The 19,192-nt window shown below is 42.6% G+C and overlaps 2 protein-coding genes across 3 annotated transcripts; both read right to left on the minus strand.

Moving 5' to 3' along the window:
- Positions 1-1,959: 1,959 nt before the first annotated feature.
- LOC147157649 (brevican core protein-like) lies at positions 1,960-14,552 on the minus strand. 2 transcript variants are annotated; one of them, XM_086063289.1, is made up of 15 exons: positions 14,363-14,552; positions 10,882-10,952; positions 10,441-10,797; positions 9,908-10,082; positions 9,630-9,757; positions 8,620-8,913; positions 7,624-8,379; positions 5,995-7,556; positions 5,469-5,856; positions 4,606-4,713; positions 4,368-4,526; positions 4,211-4,293; positions 3,143-3,287; positions 2,497-2,679; positions 1,960-2,420 (listed from the first exon to the last, which is right to left on the minus strand). In XM_086063289.1, exons 1-15 carry the CDS (start codon positions 14,380-14,382, stop codon positions 2,299-2,301), a joined length of 4,551 nt encoding a protein of 1,516 aa, XP_085919415.1. In that variant the 5' UTR covers positions 14,383-14,552; the 3' UTR covers positions 1,960-2,298. The 2 variants fall into 2 exon arrangements, with proteins under 2 accessions (XP_085919415.1, XP_085919414.1); XM_086063288.1 differs by having other exon boundaries at positions 5,469-7,556.
- Positions 14,553-17,267: 2,715 nt separating this feature from the next.
- Positions 17,268-19,040, minus strand: mrpl24 (mitochondrial ribosomal protein L24). The gene is made up of 6 exons (XM_086062973.1): positions 18,979-19,040; positions 18,569-18,766; positions 18,082-18,177; positions 17,895-17,998; positions 17,590-17,720; positions 17,268-17,510 (listed from the first exon to the last, which is right to left on the minus strand). The coding sequence occupies exons 2-6, from the start codon at positions 18,749-18,751 to the stop codon at positions 17,374-17,376; spliced, it is 651 nt and encodes a 216-aa protein (XP_085919099.1). The 5' UTR covers positions 18,752-18,766; positions 18,979-19,040; the 3' UTR covers positions 17,268-17,373.
- Positions 19,041-19,192: the final 152 nt, after the last annotated feature.

The raw sequence follows: 19,192 nt of genomic DNA on the forward strand, positions 1-19,192 counted from the left end.
ATTCTTTTCGAAAGTGATCCACTTTTTTTTTTTACCTCCCTCAAGGCAACCAGGACCAAGCAACATGAAATCTTCGATGAATGGTTATAAAAAATTTCAAAAAAGCACCCACATATTCAAAACAATCAGCAGTGCTTAACCAAAGGACTTAGCTCCTTTTTTTCCTTTTTCACTTTTTAACAAGAATTAGCATTCAAAATAGAATCGAGCTTCAACATACTATGATAACACAAAAAGTAGACTGTCTTTGGCGCCACTCACTGCAGTGAACACCAGCTATGGGTCATTTTCAGGTGTCAAGGACTTTCCATTTACGTGTCTTCAATTAGGGAGCCACGCGTCCTTGGGTCAAAAGAGGAAGTCCACAGGAGTCCTTAAAGGCTTGGCCTCTGTTCACACTCCAATGCGACCTTTTCACCCCGATGTCTCGGGTCACAATACGTTCCCATCTGGAACCGTGTTTGTTGGGCCCATTGAAGATGTGGGGGGGACGGACGGACATCCAAATCCAAATTGACGCGTGAGCGCCGTTTAAGGCCCAAAAGAAACACCTTGCCGCACAGCCGCCCATCTCGGCTTTGACAACGTGGCGTCTGTTAAATGACCTGGCTCGCTCACACGTTCACAGTGGGGGGAGCATTGGGTGCCAAAATACTGGGTTTTCGCCACTAATGAGAGGTGGCCCTTCAATATGGCTGCCTTGCTCGGAGGCACGCTGCTAGCAGTAGTTTGGGACTCCATTTCAGACATCTTTAATTTGCAGATACAAAATATTATAGCTAATGACAGCGTTAAAATATATCGTTAACTCAAAGTCAATCCAAGCTGAGAATGATCTGGGTAAAGATCATCTTAAATAAGATTCATTAGAACACAAGGGGTTTTTTTTCTGTAAAAAGGCTGACTGTTGGGCCACTAATCAATTTGTGTGAAATTTAGTTTTCTATTTTGCAACTAGCACCTTTAATTCCTGTTATGAAACACAATGATATTAGGGTTTAGAGATTTTATTTTAAAACCATATTGCCCAGCCCTACAAGGAACTATAATATAGCATATAAGTTATAACACTGCGTGTATTATAACGACAGGGTTCACTTATCATTAAGGGCAGTGTAACATTTTGAAAAACGTTGAACGTAAAATAACAAGTGTTTATGACGATGTTTATGTTTATTCGACGACCATTTTAGTTTTGCTCGGGAACTCCTTCCATTTATTTTGAAGCCATGCCGCCGTCTTGTGTTCATAAGCCAAAACTGCAAATCAGCTGTCAAATCATTTTACAACAATATACACACACTTTTAACAATTAATCGCCTTGCAAGTTGATATATTTGTTTTACTGAAATTAAAACAGAGACAAATCACGAAACGATAAGAAAAGCAATGTTAGTGGCTCAAAAAGGCTAATTCGGCCCACATACAATTACGCGTACACGTGAAAATTAAAGTTTATGAATAAACACATACGAAAAAAGAAATACAAGCATTGAACTATTACCTTCTAAAAGATGATTTGTACGTTGTGGCCACTAACGTCTAAAACAAACAAACAAGCAAACAAACAACTTAACTTAATGTTGTGGCGCATTCATCTCCATAAGACTTCCTGGTGTGTGACGAAAGCACATTTGGTCAGTCACGTGACTGCTAACATCATTCACTTTAATACACATATCATATTTGTTTTTAATTGTAAAATATAAACGCGACCTAAATGTACACCCCTCTTGACTGTTCCAATAAAAAAAATCATCTAATTGAAATAATTCACCCTATAAAGGATTCAACATTTTATGTATGCACACTTTTCAAAAGGATGCAACTTTCAAAGGGTGACAAATGAAATTATCAGTATTCCAAAAAACATTATTTTATTGCGTTGAACATACACATATAAACACAATGCATCACTCAGATTATTATATTATGAAATGAAGACAACCACAGGCAGCATTGGAATAAAAGAACCATTTATTCTTTGCTCTGTTCTACAAAACTTTATTACAACATAAAGCTGACGAACAAAACTGCGTCTCCAAAAACGTGCACAGGATTGTTTTGGAAAAAGCAGGTATGTTACTTTACACTTTTAATATAGACAGACAGAAAATATGAGCACGTCGGGTATGTAATATTGATGTATTAGCACCATTCTGCAATGTGTATAACAAAAGGAACCAAACAATTTGACACGCGTGTAACATTAATCGGTAAAAGCACGTTTTTCACCTTGTCAAGGGAGGACAGCAGAATGTAGTGTGTGTGGGTAGAAGTGTGTGTGTAAGGGTGCTTTTAAAACTTGATGTCCCAGTAAAGTGGGGTCTCTGTGGTGGTTTCAAAACCATCTTGAAAGGCGGCTAAATTGTCATCCGTCGACGACGTCATTTCGGCATCAGGGTTTAGACCTCCATATTCTGAAAGGATATGTTATGTTGCACTTTATGTATTTTTTTTAAGCACCAGCCATCAAATGTTTCTGTTTGCTCTCACCCGGGATGCACTGGATTTGAGGCCTCTCCCAGCTACCTCCAGACTGACAGCGGATCAGCGGATTGAGTCTCTGTTGGAACCCCAGAGAACAGTGATAACGCACCACGGCGTTTGTCTCATAGCGCTGCCGAGGCTTCCCGAAGATGGAGGTGTTTCGGACCTTAGGCGGCGGGCCGCAGGATGCTGTCAGAATGGGGGGCAAATGTAAAGTGATGCAACCTTGTTGACTTGAGTAGTGCTGTCACTATCAAACATTTTTAGAATCGATTAATTGACTAATAAGATTTATTTTAATTTTGCATTAAAGTGTATTACAAAAGCATTTTCCCTATTACTATTACGTTTTCATTAACCAGTGATTGGTGCTTATTTCGTACTTCATATTCGTATTGTAGTGATTAAAAAAATGTACCAGTTCGGCCATTGTTTTCCAAAGTAAACTGATGTCTGCAAATAATCAATCTTCTTTCATGAAGGACAACAGAAATCAGTGAACAATTACTGTTAATGTGATGGTCAATTTTAAATAATTTTAAAAAAGGCTCCATATGATTACTCGATTATTTAGACTAATTTGATCATCGATAACTTGTTGATTAATCGATTAATTTTGCCAGCTCTCGACTTGAGTACGCCAAATACACACATGTGCCTTTCTTGCAAGTGTAGGCCAGGTGATAGTTGCAGGGCACGTCGCTCCAGCGGCCGTCGTCGTGCCACACCATCACCACGCAGTCCTCGCCGGACAGGAAGTAGCTATCCGGCTGGCCTTGGTACCAGTTCTCGTACAACTGTACAGTAGAAAAGATATGTTTAAATTTCAATTTACAAGTAGTAGACTGCTATCTAGCTGCTAGCTATCTAGCTGCTATCTAGCTATTGTTAACTTTGTTAACATTTTTACTGTTTTACTTTATATCTTAACCATTTTTGTATTTAGTTATAGCTGTGTAGATGTAGGTATAATTATGTTAACTCAGTATGGCTCAATGAATAGAATTGTATTCGTATCTGTGTTAGTCTCAGAAGAAGGGCAACGGGTTTTTACATTTGCTATCTTAAAGGGAGTTTTGTCTGGTACCGGTCTCAGCCGGTCGGAAGGGAGGCACAGGCTGATTATTATTATTTTTCTCTAATCTGATTTATACCTATGGGAACTTGCTGATGGGAACAGAAGGGGGGATTTTCTTGTATTCACTGAGTTGTAAACAAATGTACTGTGGGCAGATGGGAGGAGACTTTTCGTATTCACCCACTTTTCAATAAATAATGATGTGCCGGAGAAAAGGACACAATCTGACCAGAACACGATTTGAGTGTCGTCAGTTTTTGTCATCAGAAGCTTCTGTTTTAATGATACCTTTGCAAAGGGACTTCTTCACCAGAATCTCACCATTCAGTTAATTGAACACGCAAAGAGTACAATAATTAATATTGTCTACTCTAACACTATCTAGCAGCTCGCTAGCTAGCTATCAATCAAGCTGCTAGCTAGCTAGCTAGCTAGCTATCAATCAAGCTGCTAGCTATCTATCTATCTATCTATCTATCTATCTATCTATCTATCTATCTATCTATCTATCTATCTATCTATCTATCTATCTATCCATCTATCCATCTATCCATCTATCCATCTATCCATCTATCCATCTATCCATCTATCTATCTATCTATCCATCCATCCATCCATCCATCCGCAACAGCAACAACTCACCAACGGGTTGCCATCGGACCACCTAAAATCATTCTCAATGGTCTTATCGTTCAAGCCGGTCCACTGGTATTCTTTGTAGTTGCCTGGCGATATCACAATAACATATAGATAATGACTCCTTAAAAACACAATTTATAAATATGGTCAGGGGTCGTACTGTTGATGTAGGCCTGCTCCTCGGGGGTCATAATGGAGGCCAGGTGGGCACCCTGCATGCGGCAGTGCTGTTCGGCCACCTCCCAGCTCAGACGCTGGCCGAAGTGTCGGTAGCAGAAGCCGTGGAACTTGTCCCAGCCTGGCTCGCAACTTTCCAGGTCTGGAAAAAAACAAAAAAACAAGAGTGTGCTTTGATTGGGAAATGCCTGATCAAGTGAGACTAACTTCATTGAGCTCACCCTGGTCACAAAGGTCTCCCCCGTAGGTGGGCAAACAAAGACACTGAATCCGGCCCTCTTGCTCCATGCAGGTGCCCCCGTTGAGGCATGGATCATTAAAGCAAGCATCTGGAAAACAGTGTCAATTCACATCAAACTGCATTAGAATATGGATTACTTTCATTTTGGATTAACACCTGTGATCCGTTTAATCTTTTCCCCATATGGATATTAATATAATATATATATATATTTTTTTATTGTTGACTACTTGACTCGTGACCAAAGAATGACACAAAATCATGTCTCTGCTTGGCAAAAATAAATTTAAAAAATCACATTCTGTCCATACAGCAATATAGACCAACATAAAAGCATTCCTCATGGAAAATCATTAGTCTATTACAAAAGCATTCCTTCATTCATTTTTTTTTTTTTTTATACAATCAGAATTTTGTTTCATGTGCATCAACCAACACATTTACAACCAACATTGTGCTTCTAAACATACTAAAAGAGTCTCCTTTAAAATACGAGTTAACAATCAATGTAACATTCAACATATTGTCCAGGATTTCCTGTTGGATTACTTGCAGATTGTGATCAGACATTTAGACATGAATTGACAGACATATTATATATATTATATGAAAGAACAAGGAAGAAAACATCACCATAACAAGACTGGACAGTTAGACAAGTGTCAGGTGGAGTTGTTTTCCAGTTGACAGGAAGGGGGGAAACATTTTTGTGGGGGATGGACGACAAGGCAACAAAGAACACAGAGGGACAAGGCAGGTCGGAGGCAGGAAGGAGGCTCGGAGGTTTTTAGTGCGTTGCCAGGAAGAAGACAGTTAAGCCGAGGAGAGTGACGACAGTGTTACCTGCGACTTTCACTTTACCGCCTGCTGCTGCTGCTGCCGCCGCCGCCCTCTCGTCGGGCAAAACGTGGTCAGTGGGAGGCTGGGTGGGGTCATAGTCTGCTTCGGCGGTCGTCTGGCGGAAGACGTCGGGAGAGACGGTGGTCGGCGGACTCCAGGTGCGCTTTGACCGCCACGTGGTTGCCCCAACCGTGGAAGAGACGGACGAGGATTTGGTGCTGATCTCTAAATCCTTCAGAGACTCTTGAGGTCCGGTGGTGGTCGTCAGCAGAGCCCAGTCGGACGCCTCGGAGTTGTACGGCAAGACGGTGATTTCCTCATCAAATGCCGGGCCGGTGGAGGTGCTGTCGTCGAGCGCTGTCGTCGTTTCCAAGAGTGTGCTTACCTTCTCCTGAGAGGACGGAGTGACATTTTCTCTGAACATTGAGATGATTTTTGCTTCTTTTTCAAATATTCCTGTTGTCGCCGCATGGTAAGCTGTTGTTATTGTCGGGGGAATGGTCGCGTCCTCGTCAAATTTCTGCCTTACTTTTTCGAGGTTATGTGCAGCTTTAGCCTCTTCTTCAATTATCGGTATAACATCAGTTGAATCTTCAGGGTTGAGCATCGCTTCAATTTCAAACGCCTGCGTTACTGTCGATCCTTCTGTCGGGGTGAGCGTAGCTTCCTCAAATTGCCGGTTGACTTTGTCATGGTTTGTAGCTTTAGCCTCTTCTTCATTTATTGGTATAACATCAGGGTTGCGCATCGCTTTAGCTTCAATGTCAAACACCTGCGTTACTGTCGATCCTTCTGTCGGGGTGAGCGTAGATTCCTCAAATTGTTGGCTTACTTCTTCAAGGTTTATAGCTTTAACCTCGTCGTCAAATATTGGCATAAAATCAGTTGATGCTTCGGGACTTAGTGTAGCTTTAGCCTCAAATTCAAAAGTCGACGTTAATGTTGATCCTTCTTTTTGGCTTACTGTACCTTTGGCGTTGTCTTTAAATATTGGTAGGATTTTAGTTTGATTATTTGGGCTTGGCATAATTTTAGCGTCTTCAAATATTGGTGTTAGTGCAGATCCTTCTTCGGAGTTTAAGAGATCTTTAGCCTCTTCAAACATCTGTGTTACAGCAGAGCCTTCTTTTGGGATTTCAGTAGCTTTGGCGTCTTCTTTGAATATTGGTATATCTTTGCTTTCATATTTTGGGGTTAGCGTTGCTTGAGCTTCAAATAACGGTGTAACTGTAGATCCTTCTTTTGGGGTAACAGTAGCTTTGGCCTCTCCTTTAATTACTGTTGTAAGTTTAGTTTCCTTCAGGGTTTTGGATGATGTAGCGTCCTCTTCAAACATCGCCGCGACTGTAATTCCTTCTTCTTTAACCTCATCTTCGATTGTGGGCGGTATGGTAGCTCCTTTTTTTGGGTTAAGCATATCTTTAGCCTGTAGTTCAAATGTTGTCGTCGACTGAGCTCCTTCTTCGGGGTTTGGGGTAACTTCATCTCTTTCTTCGAGAATTGTAACGATATTCGTTTCCCCGCCAACATTTCCGTCGGGCGAAAACTTCCTCACAAAACCTTTTTCTTCAATGGTGTCTTCATCAATCATCTGTTTGTTAGTTGAATTCAAAGCAATGTGCCCTTGAGTCAGTGCAGGGACGACATCGGGTTCGAGTCCGCTTGCCTCCTCATAGATCACGGTGGAGCTGTCAAAGAGTTCTTCTGCTTTACCCGATGGCTGATACAGTGCTGTTATTGAGTCTGGAGGCACTTCGGAGGACATCTCGGGAGCTTCGTTGACGGCCGAGCTTACCCTAAAACGGGTCGACATTGTTGGACGTAGCTGTCTTTCATCGCTATCAACGCCATCTTCAATTTCCAAACTCGTGCTTCCCTCCTGCGTGGAGACAGACGCCCACAAATGTGACGACGTCGAGAGATTAACTGAGCTAAGACTGGGAAAATGCTTTGACGCGGGCGTGGAGGTTCGATCTTGGATGGTTGTCAAAGACTCTGCAGGAGCGGGGCCGGTTGAGGCAGAAGGTGACCGGTGCGTGGTGGACTCCGACTCGGGCGTGAACTCGGAAACTGCGACGTCCTGATGACTTTCTGGAAAAAGAAACACTTATTTTAATGTTAACACATCGGCTGTATGGCGTTGGCGTAGACTTCTTACCTTGAGAAGTATCTCCAGAGCCACCCTGAGGCATCCACAACGAGGTTAGATCCGCAGGGGTTTCGGTTGTTTGGATGAATGTTGTTGCAGGTGCTTCTTTCTCCGTGGGTTCCACAGTTACAGGGGAAGCTTCCAGAATCTGGTCTTTAGTCTGATGTTCGTACATCTCAGTGTGCAAATCCAAATTCTGCAGCGATTTCCCTTTTTGGAATGGCTGTGTGCTCTCCTTGGGGATGTCGTCTGTCAAGTTCTGAGCACGGGTATCGTTAGACTCGTGGAGCTTCGTTGTGCTTTCTGTTTCAGATTGCTGGGAAGTAAAGTTGGGATATGAATGTTCGCTGTTGTAAAAAGTGGACTGGGGTGAAATGTCTCGAGCGGCGTCATGGATTTCTGTGCTTTGGGTAGTGCTATTTAGTCCTGCAGCATGTCCAGAGTCATGTTTCTTTTCTGTCAAAGAAGACGTTCTGTCAAAAGGTGTAAGGAGATCTAACGCATCCGTGGTGGTCAAAGGAGGCTCTGGCGTGTTGGACAGAAACGTCGGCTGTTCTTCCACCGCATTTCCTCTAATGGGATGGCCCGAGAAAAGGGGGATGGTTTCTAGAACACTCTGAACCTCCCGTTCAATTTGTTCCGAACTTTGGCCGAGTGGTAACTCTTTGTCTTCGTCCATTAGGATGACAACGTCTTGTTCAAGTGTACTAGGCTCAGGTGTGTTTGTAATATCCATGGTAGAGTCAGTCGGTGTAGTTCCATTACCTGGAAATGACACGGACGAAGATGAAAATCAGATTCAAGACATTTGCTTACCAAATGATTTCATGTTTTAGTCTGTGTGCCCTCCGAGACCCAAACACAAACCATTCCAGTTCTGTTTTTTTTTTTTTGCTTTTGTTTGCAATTTTTTGTTTTTGGGTTGTTCCACCCTTAGAATATTCAAGTTTTGAGGGTCCACAACAGGTATAATAACAGTTTCAGCCCATCTTTTGCTCCACACACCTCTGAAACAATATACGTCGTACAGGCTGGACGGCTCCGGGAAGACAGTTTGGTTACTGAAGCGATACACGGTCTTGACACCCGCCTGGGGGCCTCCGCAACGGTCTCTGGGGGTCCGGATGGGGTAGCGCACACTGCCGTCGGAAAGCCAGCCAGGGCTGCAGTTGTCCAGACCTTCGCTCCACGCCAGGTAAAGCTGCGCCACTGAAGCCAGCTGAGCTCTTGCAGCCCTGCAGTACGACCGGGCAGCTTCGAAGGACAACTGCTGTGGGACGGGATCGTGAAACACCTCCCCTATAAATGAAATGTTAGAAATTTGAACGTTAGCAAATGTGTTGTTGGATAGGTAAAGGGTGTGTACGTATGGAGGACCAAAACTGCTAAAATAAAAAAATTATGACTAAATAAATAAATAAAGTGAAAATAAAAATGGATATAAAATATTATAAATAAATACAAAAAATTAATATGAAATGAAAATTTAAAAAACAATATCCATAAATTAAAAAAAAAGTACAAATAAATACAAAAATAAACAACGAGATAAAAAAAAAAAATATATATATATATAAATGTGGAATTAAATACCAAAATAAATATATAAATATAATTCATTATCAAACAATAAATAAAAACGCTGTGCTCTCACGTTTGTTTATTTCATGCTGCAGATGCTCCGTCAGGTCGAAATGTTATTCAAATGAGGGGGCGATCCTAAGTGTGTCTTGGTTTGGGCTCCTCTGTTGCAAACTGCCTAGGGTAGTAGAGTGAGTGGGTTGGGCGAACAAGGAAGTCTCATGGACGACTATTTTGTATATTTTATATATATATATATATATATATATATATACTTTTTTAAAATTTCCATCTCTATTTATTTTTTGCATTTACTTTTTTAATTCTATTGTTTATATCAGTTTTAATTTTCACTTTTATTCACTTATTTATTTAGTCATTTATCTATTTATAATTTTGGCAGTTTTGGTCCTCCATATATATGTACGTCGTACCGTGCATTTCTTCCACATGGCAATATACGTCGAAATGATCCTGTGGATTCATCATCCCGTAGTTTCTCACTCCTGGTTCTCCATCCATGTCGCCATAGCAAGCTTCACGAGGCGTTTGGATTGGGTACCTGGGGAAGTGGTGCAAATGTGGAAACAATAAGCAAAGTAATTCTGGATCACGTTTTTTTTTATATGAGGGTTCGAATCTCGAGTTGGCATGCGCTCCCTGAGCTTGTGTGGGTGGAAGGATGGATGGACAGATCAGCAGCCAAACATACCTGACAGTCTGATCGTCGAGCCAGCCTGCGTCACACTGTTCATAGCCATCAAAATAAGTTGCCCGAAGCTGGCTGGGAGTCGCAATTTGGGCCCCGATGGTCTTGCACGCCCTCTTGGCCTGATTGAAGTTAAGTGAATATCGACCCATGGCGTCCCTATAGTGGAATACGACACCTAGACACAAAAAGGTGCACTATCAACCAGTGACATGCAAGGAGGCAAAAGTAAAACACACGTATGTTTTTCGTTTTCATTTTTTTCCAGATTCGATGTTGTTAATGCTCCCCTGGTTCACCTTCTTAACATGTTGATACTGTCCTTGTTTTTTTCCGCCTTATGAGATCACAAGATCTCAATCAATTACTGTTGACTTTACCTCTCTTAGACCTAGTTTAAAAAGTAACTGATTTCAAATGTAGGGAGTCAGAGTAAAAAAAAAACCAAGTACAGATACCAGAAAAACCCGCTTAAGAACAGTAATAAAGTACTTGGTTACTAACTTAACTCACCACCACCACCGTTTTTTCATTACCTTTGACCTTGAGCTGGACGATGTCGCTGGTGTCCTCCAGGCCTTGCTGCACCTCGCAGCGATAGTGCCCCGAGTCACTGGAGCGCGTTTCCAACAGCCACATTGACAAATCTTCCGGCGAGGAGCGGTAGTTGAGCAAATCGGCGCGGCCTCTGTACGCCTCGTTGACTTTCACCCTGCCGCCCCGCGCCACCAAGATTTGCGTCTCAGTCCCGCCGGACATCAGTGTCCACTTGACCCGCGGCAGCGTGAGAGGCGACGCGGACGCCGAGCAGGGGATGATGATGGCTCGGCCTAGCGGGGCGTAAAGGACACCCGAGTGGGAAATGTTCACCCGGAGAGGCGTCTGGACGTCGTCTGGAAAAGCAACATGGGATGTGAGGATTCATTTAAAAAAAAAAAAAGGGAAAAAAATGATGCTAATGGTCAAAAATGACTCACCATGCGCAGACGGGAACTGAGTAGGAAAGGCCAGAGAGAGATGACAAAGTACACAGAAAAAGGCAACGATTCTGCGGAGACAGCCATCAGTCAGGGTAGGAAGAGAGAATAAAAATAATAAAGACACATTATTTCTCCTTACCAGTTTCAACTTTCCAATTTCACACATGTCTAAACATAAAGAGCCGTTGCTTCAGGTAGCCCCCGCAAGATCTCAACCCAAATGGATTCGTCCAGAGGCCATTTATATCGGCTGATAAGCTCAACCACGAATGGCAAACAACTATTTGTGCTCTCGAAGTCATACCTGTTCAATGCCGCATTCTCACAACTCTGTTACACATTTGCCTCAGTATCTTTGCGAAAAGGGAAGTGAAAAAGTTAAATTACTTATACACGCTGACAGAGCTAACCTAAGACAAAGTGAATATCCTATAATTAATAAAGTCTCACTTATTGCCGAAGCTTGAAGCCCGAAAGAACAACAGAATTGGCACCTGGAAAAACAGATGCTCATTTTGCAGCCTTACATCCAAATTGACAAACGCGTCAAATCTAAAAGATCAAGCACAGAATGGCAATAGAGAAAGAAGTTACAGCCAATGAGGTTTCTCCTCTGGGAACTGAGAACGGTGGCTAGCTGAGAGCATCCTCCCATGGAAAATGAGCGGATTGGCCATTGAAAATTGGACCATCACTGAAAACCAAAGACTGAAGTAAACATTATCCTTGGAATTGGCGCCCCAAGAAATCTGATGAAGTGTTGATTTATTGCACAGCCACTGCACTGGGCTGCTTTCTTGGGAATCCTGCCTGGCAAAGAAATGCATCTCAACTCTTTACACTTGAAATCATCTCAGAAACTGCTTATGTCCTTTCAGAGGGTGCTGCTGTTTTGTTTAGCATCAGCTATTTGAGGAAATAATGCATTGTGGCTCAAGAGGCCTGCAAAGTCAAACCGTGTCTTGACGAGCTTGGACTGCAGTTTAAAGGGGGGGAAAAAAAAATGTTTGGTTTCCAAGCGCAGGCTCCTCCTGACCGCAAGCCATGCGGCGTCCCCGGCCAGTGGCACCCTGCCACGACTCTGTCACCAGTCTGGCCCTGTTATTAACCCTCCCGGCAGCCTGGGAGGAAGGGGGGGGGGGGGGGGGCGCGTATGCTCGCTGTGCCCTCGTACGACCTCCCCAGGCGAGCCGGCAAGCAACGCTCATTCATCATTGAAGACGAGCGTCGCACACACACATGCACACCAGCCTAATTACACTTTACGATCCCATACTGTAACGTATGTCATTAAGATCAGCACAACCCCTATCGAGGAATCTCAGGTATTAGACTGGGATTCTTTCAATGTCAGGTCGATTATATACCCGTGATGATGGTTTCATCATTTTCACAACTTTTGGTTGCTTAATCAATAGATTATTATTTTTTTAACTTATTTCTAATAACGGACATTGAAATATTTCACTAATCAATTGAGCATGCTTGACTAAACATTACAGTGTGGATATAAAAAGTCTACACACCCCGATTCTAATTCCAGATTTGTGAACTATAGATAGATCAATTGTGCATTTGGCGGATTGACCGACAATGGTGCGAGTGACTCCTACGTGGTGATAACAGTAGTCGAGTGATGTGCGCGACATCCTAATCAGATCAGAGGACAACGAGCAGCAATGAAGTTGACTTTTCAACTGCTTTGGCCCTCAAAGACACTCATTGAGGGCCAAATAGCTGTTCTAGTGTGTGTTTCCCGGCCAGCTGGGTGGGCCGTGAGCGGCCCATCACTATTAGTATGCTCGGCAAGAAAAGGGCGAAAGAAAGCGACGGCAGCTGCATACCACTGTGCTGGACCAAAAAAGAAGAAGCTGAAAACGCCTCCGGGTGGAAATGAAAGGAGGGACACTGGCACACTTTGCGTGCTGTTTTTTCCCCCCTCATTCTTTTTCTTCTTTTGAAAATTACAGACAGTGCTGTCTGTTGCTTGACGGGATCCGATTGTGGGGCCTTCATTGCATCACTTTCACTTTGGGGCACACACGGCTTGACACCAAAACAAAATGGGCCCTTTAAAAGAGTGGAGCCGCTACATGATAAGTAAATGAATCACAATGATGAAACATGGAGGCCTTTTGCACAAGTCACTAGGCCTAAAGGGGGAGTGGCAGCTCGTTGAAATTAAGAAGGACAAATATTTTTTTAAATAGAAATGGGGCTCTGAATAACTGTATACTGACATTTATTTTACTTTAAAATTTTTGTTATAGTTTGGCCTGGGCTACAGGTCTGGAATAATTTAAAAAAAAAATCTTAATATTAAGAATATGGAAATAGTAATATACAAAAGGACAAAAACAACTTACATAAAAAAAAATACCATTTATACATGAAATAAATTTAAGTATGACTTGATGCTTTCACTTTCATTTGACTCACTGACCACAGGCCAGTAGACCATCAACTGTCCTCTTTTTTTTCTCTTTTTTTTTTACCTTTCTACCTGTCCATTAAGCTGCCTGAAAGGGGAAAGGGCACTGTAAATCCCCAGAGGTGCACTCAAGACCAAAAAGAGGAAGCTTGCATGACTTCATTTTACATTTGCATCCTTTAGGGCAACATTGCACTTGGACCCAAGATACACTTCAAAACAGGTTCACCCAAAACTTTTCACTTCAAACATAAACAATAATAACATGAATTTATTAACCTACCTGCTTGTTTCTTTGCCATATCGGACAACTTCACAGCTCAATATTTAGTGAATTTAAATAAACCAAAGATGAACACTTAACATCATTAATAACTATTGGGTCAATAAATTCAAAATTTGAAACCTGAACCTATGCGCGAAACCCTAATTTGAAATTGGAAGTGGAACCCTGTCTTGAAACCTTGAACATTGAACTGTATTTCATAAATGTAATAAATATGTCAACGTGGTAAAATGAACGGGGGAAAAAAAGTCTACACTTACTTTTGGGCAACACAAATTTTAAAACAATGAAATTAAAATATAATACAGAAAATTAAAATAAATAGGAAAAAATATGCATGCACAAACCATTTAATCCCGACCCCCCCCCCCCCCCCCCACACACACACACACACATTTTATTATTTAAAAAAAAATTGTTATGCGGGATGGTTGAAATGAATTTGAGGCGATTGCTGATGGCCCATTTTGTCTCTCGAGTCACAGTTTAAAAGTTAAAAGTAAATGCCACTTTTTCCCTCATAGAAATGAATGCAAAGTGATGCACTGCAAACCACAGTGAGGGACAGAAGGAGGAGTGGGAGGGGGGGGGGGGGTGTGGGGTGGACTTCTCTAACATTTGGAACACAATGAAAAGTAACCAGCTGCGTGCACATATTTAAAAATAGAAGCACAAGCGAGCAAATATGTGCAAACTACATCTTGCCCACTTGAAAGCTTGCACCATCCATGTTGCAATTTTCATAATCATAAAAATCCTACCTGAGGGTTTGAAGCTGCATCGTGTCGCCGGTGTTATTAATAAGTGTCCGCGTCTCTTTGCTGCAGTGCGCTTTGAAAAAAAAAAAAAAAAAGTGTGCGTAGATGGGTGGGGGATTTAGTTGCACCGCGCTGCAGGTCTTGCCAAGGGAGCTGCGACCCGCTTGAAGCGCTCAGAGAAAGAGAGAGAAGCAGTTGAAAGTCAACAACTTGGTTGTCTTCTTCTTGCGCATGCTTGTCAAGCAGGGGAGGGAAGGAGGGAGGGATGGAGGGAGGGAGGGAGGGGGGGAATATCAAAAGCATCAAGCTGATGTTCTTATCGTGGCCTTTTATGTGAGTTTTCACCTGGGGGGGGGGGGGGTATACAAACGCAATAATGCACAAAAAGTGTGTGTGTGTGCGTTTTTAAGTCATCCCCTGGAGTGAAAATAATCCCAAAAGGCTTTCCCAGTTGAAAAGTGTGTTAAAAAGCACTTGATTTTTGCTTCTGGGTGACTATTTGTTTGCAGTACCTCTACGTGTCCAACAGATGGCGCTTTGGTGAAAAAAGCTGCCTTTCAACAAAGTGCGGGTGTTGAAAGCATTCACCAGGAAAATGTGTAAGTGTTGTAAAACTCACATCCTTCATGAGTGCTGACACGACACGTCTCCACAATGAAGCCTATTTGGACGTGTCGGTGGGGGCTGCTGTTCTGGTTAGCAACAGAGCTCTTTTTGTATCTTCTTTTGTGGCCTCGCCGCGGTGCACTGAATGGCGCTTTGTGGTGTGCGCACCTGAGGAATCTAACACCCGCACACCAGCACGGTGCGGTCTGAGAGGCCAACGCCAAGGCTGACCTGGCGGAAAAGAAGAAGAAGAGACCGCCGTGTGCGTGTGCTCCTTCGCTGCCAACTCCATTTTGCCGCTGTTAAAAGTGATCTATGCCGGTTATTAAATGGAGGTAATATTCTGCTCAGAAGGGAAGGTCGTCGTTATCTCGACATGTTTCGGACCAAACGGCAAGATTGGTGACCAGCCCCCCCCCCCCCCGACCAGAAATCATCCATCCATCCAACATTACAAATGTATCTGTCCATCATCCAACCAGCCAATCATCATCCATCTGTCATCTATCCTTCCCATTCACAATAAAAATGCATCCATCCATTTATCTGCAAATGAACAAGAACATGATATACCAGGAGACCACTGTCCATCATCCACCAAAACACACCGTCTGCCTTGGTTCGTAATCTCACCACACTGCCAAGGTCACGCGCACACAGGAATCCAAGAACAAACGCAAACGACCTCTCTTGAGTGGCATTCAGGCTAACATGACATTTTCCAGCGCTGCCTTCAAACGACTCTGTGATTAAAAAACACTGCCCAGTTTAGATCATTAGGTCACCGACATGACTCAAACGCAGAAATTTGGTTTCCACAAAGCATCTTCAGATGTTGAAAACATCTCTGCCTGCACATGTTTAGCACACAAATATGCCAGGTTGGCTATTTTAATCACAAGATGCTGTGAATGCACGTCGATGGGGGAAAATAGCCCTCATTCACCTTAGTGTAATCCCAGACGGACAGCAAGCTTTTTGAGTCATTTTTCCTCCTGTGAAAGGGAAAAAAAAAAAACCTCAAAAGCTACTTTCCGCTGACTGGACAGTTTTATTCCCTCTTGGATGTGAACAAGACAGAATGGATGGGAGGGGGATTAAGGGTGGCGGTGCTGCCCTCATCGACATGTTACTGCAATGACCGGCAATGGCGACACATCCAGACTGTGACGCATTCAATGACTCGAGCAGCTGGACAGAATCAAAAAATAACTTAACAGTGCCCCCAAAAAGACACTTTTTTTCATGGGAAATCATGGAAAGTGGATACATTGTTCCACCCACAAGCTTTCCCCATTATGAAATCACAATTAAAAGTCAATATTTGAGTATTTATTATTTCTCACTGCCATACAAGTGTAAGGAAACGAAGTAAGACTAAAATAAAAGTACTTACCAATTTGAAGACACAGGCAATATTTTAAATATACATTTAACGCCATAAAAAACAAGCGCTGTCATAAAAATAAAATAAAGTCAAATTACTCACCCTTGTGACAGTCACACAGTTATAAAGAGACGTTAACCGGGGTATTTATGAACCTAAAAGAGTAAAAAGTACCCAATAAGTAGAAGACAAGTTTTCAGTAATATTTTACTATTCCTAAGTGAATCACTCTATGATAAAAGAAAAGAATGATGATGCCGAACAAAACTCGCTTTTCCCAACCGTGTTGTGCATCCGTCACTACTATCCGAAAAACGTTTTTAAATCCATACAAATGATGTTAAGGATGCGCATCAGTCACTACAATGGAAACATTTTTTTTTCTAGTTGATAGAGTGAAAAAAAATGGGCTTTGTTTGACTTTCTTCAAGTGGATGTTGAAGCGTCTATGTAGCGTAAAATGTCTATTTGATGTGGGCTGCTTAGGAAATAAAAGGCAATGATTGGTTTAGCAACGGTGCTTTAATTGGCAGTTACAGGGCATCATGCTGCTTTAAAAGGGAGCATAATGATTTATAATCCCAATGCTGTATAGGTTTACCTTTTTTTTCCCTATTCATAATGAACCAATAAAGTGCAGCATTCCCTGCGGGGATTCGTACTTGTGGCCATGTGAGGAACGTCAAGTCCGTTCTTTTCTGTCACTTTCTCTCATGGCGAAAATTCCTGACTCGTAACTTTTCTAAATTATATGTCTGCTGTTGGTTTTTAAAAGCGCCCTTAAGTAGAAGTTTTACCGCACAGTAAACAAGAAAAGAAGTAGACTAGAAATACATCAGAGTAGTGCCGACCTCTGGATTTTTAATCAAATGAATGTAAATATTAAAGCCATGGCTATTTGGACAAAAAGATGCGTAGAGTATTAATTGTGACATTTATTCAAAATATAACAACAACATACAGTCCATTTTAAACAAATAATCAAGGGAAAGAGGCAAACAAGAGCATCTAGCGGCCAGGCTTAGTACCAGTAGGTGCGCCTGTGCCTCCTGTCTTCCTGGATGCCCAACTTCTCAATCACCTCCTCCTCCAAGGTCTTCAGGGAGGGCGTGTAGGTCTTCTCCAGCGTGTCCTCTGGGCTGGTGTCTTTGGGACCGTCTAAAACAACAGCAATACATTTGAGAAAATGGCAATAGTAAAGAAAAAGAAAAAGATCCCATCTCACGAGTTTCCTCACCTTTCCACTGTTGAGGCACAATGCCATCTCGCCTCTCCAGCACAGGTTTGGGGATGATGCGACCGGTCCGGACCGACACTCGCACCCGCTCGCCCTCCTCTGTGAATCTCCACTCGACCTCGGTCGGCTTCCTGGAAGAAGAGGAGGGGAAGAAGATTTTGGTTTCAATCCAAAGTACACAAACATTCACCGTCATTTTAAAAGCCAGAGTGAGAAATGCACCAAAACCTTACTACAATGGGCAGCTGGTCAAAAGCCCCCCACAACCCAACAATTCAAGAAACATAAACAGTATGTGATGGTACCTGTCAGTGGGGTCGATAAGGCCAATGTCCCGCAGCAGGATGGGAGCTTCGCTAGCAATGTAGGTCCCGCGGTAATCCCCGAATTTACCGACGTATCTGTAATGCTTCAATGCAATGTGACAGTTCATTAAAAATATGTTATGTTTATTATTACACATCAAAAATAAATAAATAAATGCAGGCTTACCGTGTTGAGACCCTCTAGTATGACCCAATTTCTGTGTCTGAACACTTGGATGACTTTCCCCTGTTTGCCTTTGTCCTTTCCAGACAGAATCTCCACCTGAGACACATAACAGATTAAATATTTCATAACCAAGATACAATAAGCCTTTATTGATGGCATCCGAAAAGCTGATGTTTACGTTGCACTTTACAGTGTCAATTGTTTGTGATACTAGTTTGCTTATTTAAAGCGGTTGGAAATATGGGTGGATTGGTTGTATTATTCCGCCCCCTAGTGGCCAATGCGCACAAACTAGAAGGAGCACAATGTCAATGGCCATTGATGAAATGATGCCAAAACGGTCATTCTTATACGTTTTAAAACATAAATACTGCTAAGTGCTATTTTTCTTACTAAACAAGTTTTTTTTATATATATATATATATATATATACAATTATTGGCCTGCTCTGATTATAACTCCGTAACGTTGAGTAGTTTGTGCTGACCGTGTCCCCTCGAAGCACAGTCCAGTCATGGTGGGCGATGGGCTCGACGAACACCTTCTTCCGCCTCTTGCCCGGCGGATTAAGCCGCTTGGCAGCCACGGTCCACGGCCTATTGGTGCCGTAGCGGTAGTCCTTGGGCGCCACCACCCGTGCGGCCATGGCCAGCACCGCCGTCAGCCTCATGATGCCGACCGACTGCTATCGGAATGAATGGAAGCTATTAGCAGTTAGTCGAGAAGCTAAAGGGAAAGACCTTGGCTAATGTGAGCGTGTCGCTGAATTGCGAATACACTGGCGTCACCCGTATGCCACAATAGCCTTTTACATTCCAAAGTCCACCACAGGGTATGCTTACAATGAGTTATTACAGATATTATAAGCATAATCAAACATGTTTACTGGAGTCTTACCTTCTTCTCAATGTCACACGTTGAGTACCAAAAGAAAACACAGCGCCACCTATAGGACTGGAAGTTCAGTATACGCATGCGCAGTATCCAGAGTGCAAGCAACCATTTTGGCTGCACCTGTACTGCACATGAATGTGTCTCCGCAAATACCAAATGCAGACTGCAATAAAACTCATTTTATGGGATGTAAAGGGAAATTGAAACACGTTACGAG

This window comes from Leptonotus elevatus, chromosome 19 (genome assembly GCF_054856555.1).
Source record: "Leptonotus elevatus isolate MCC_2025b chromosome 19, RoL_Lele_1.0, whole genome shotgun sequence".
Lineage (NCBI taxonomy): Eukaryota > Metazoa > Chordata > Actinopteri > Syngnathiformes > Syngnathidae > Leptonotus > Leptonotus elevatus.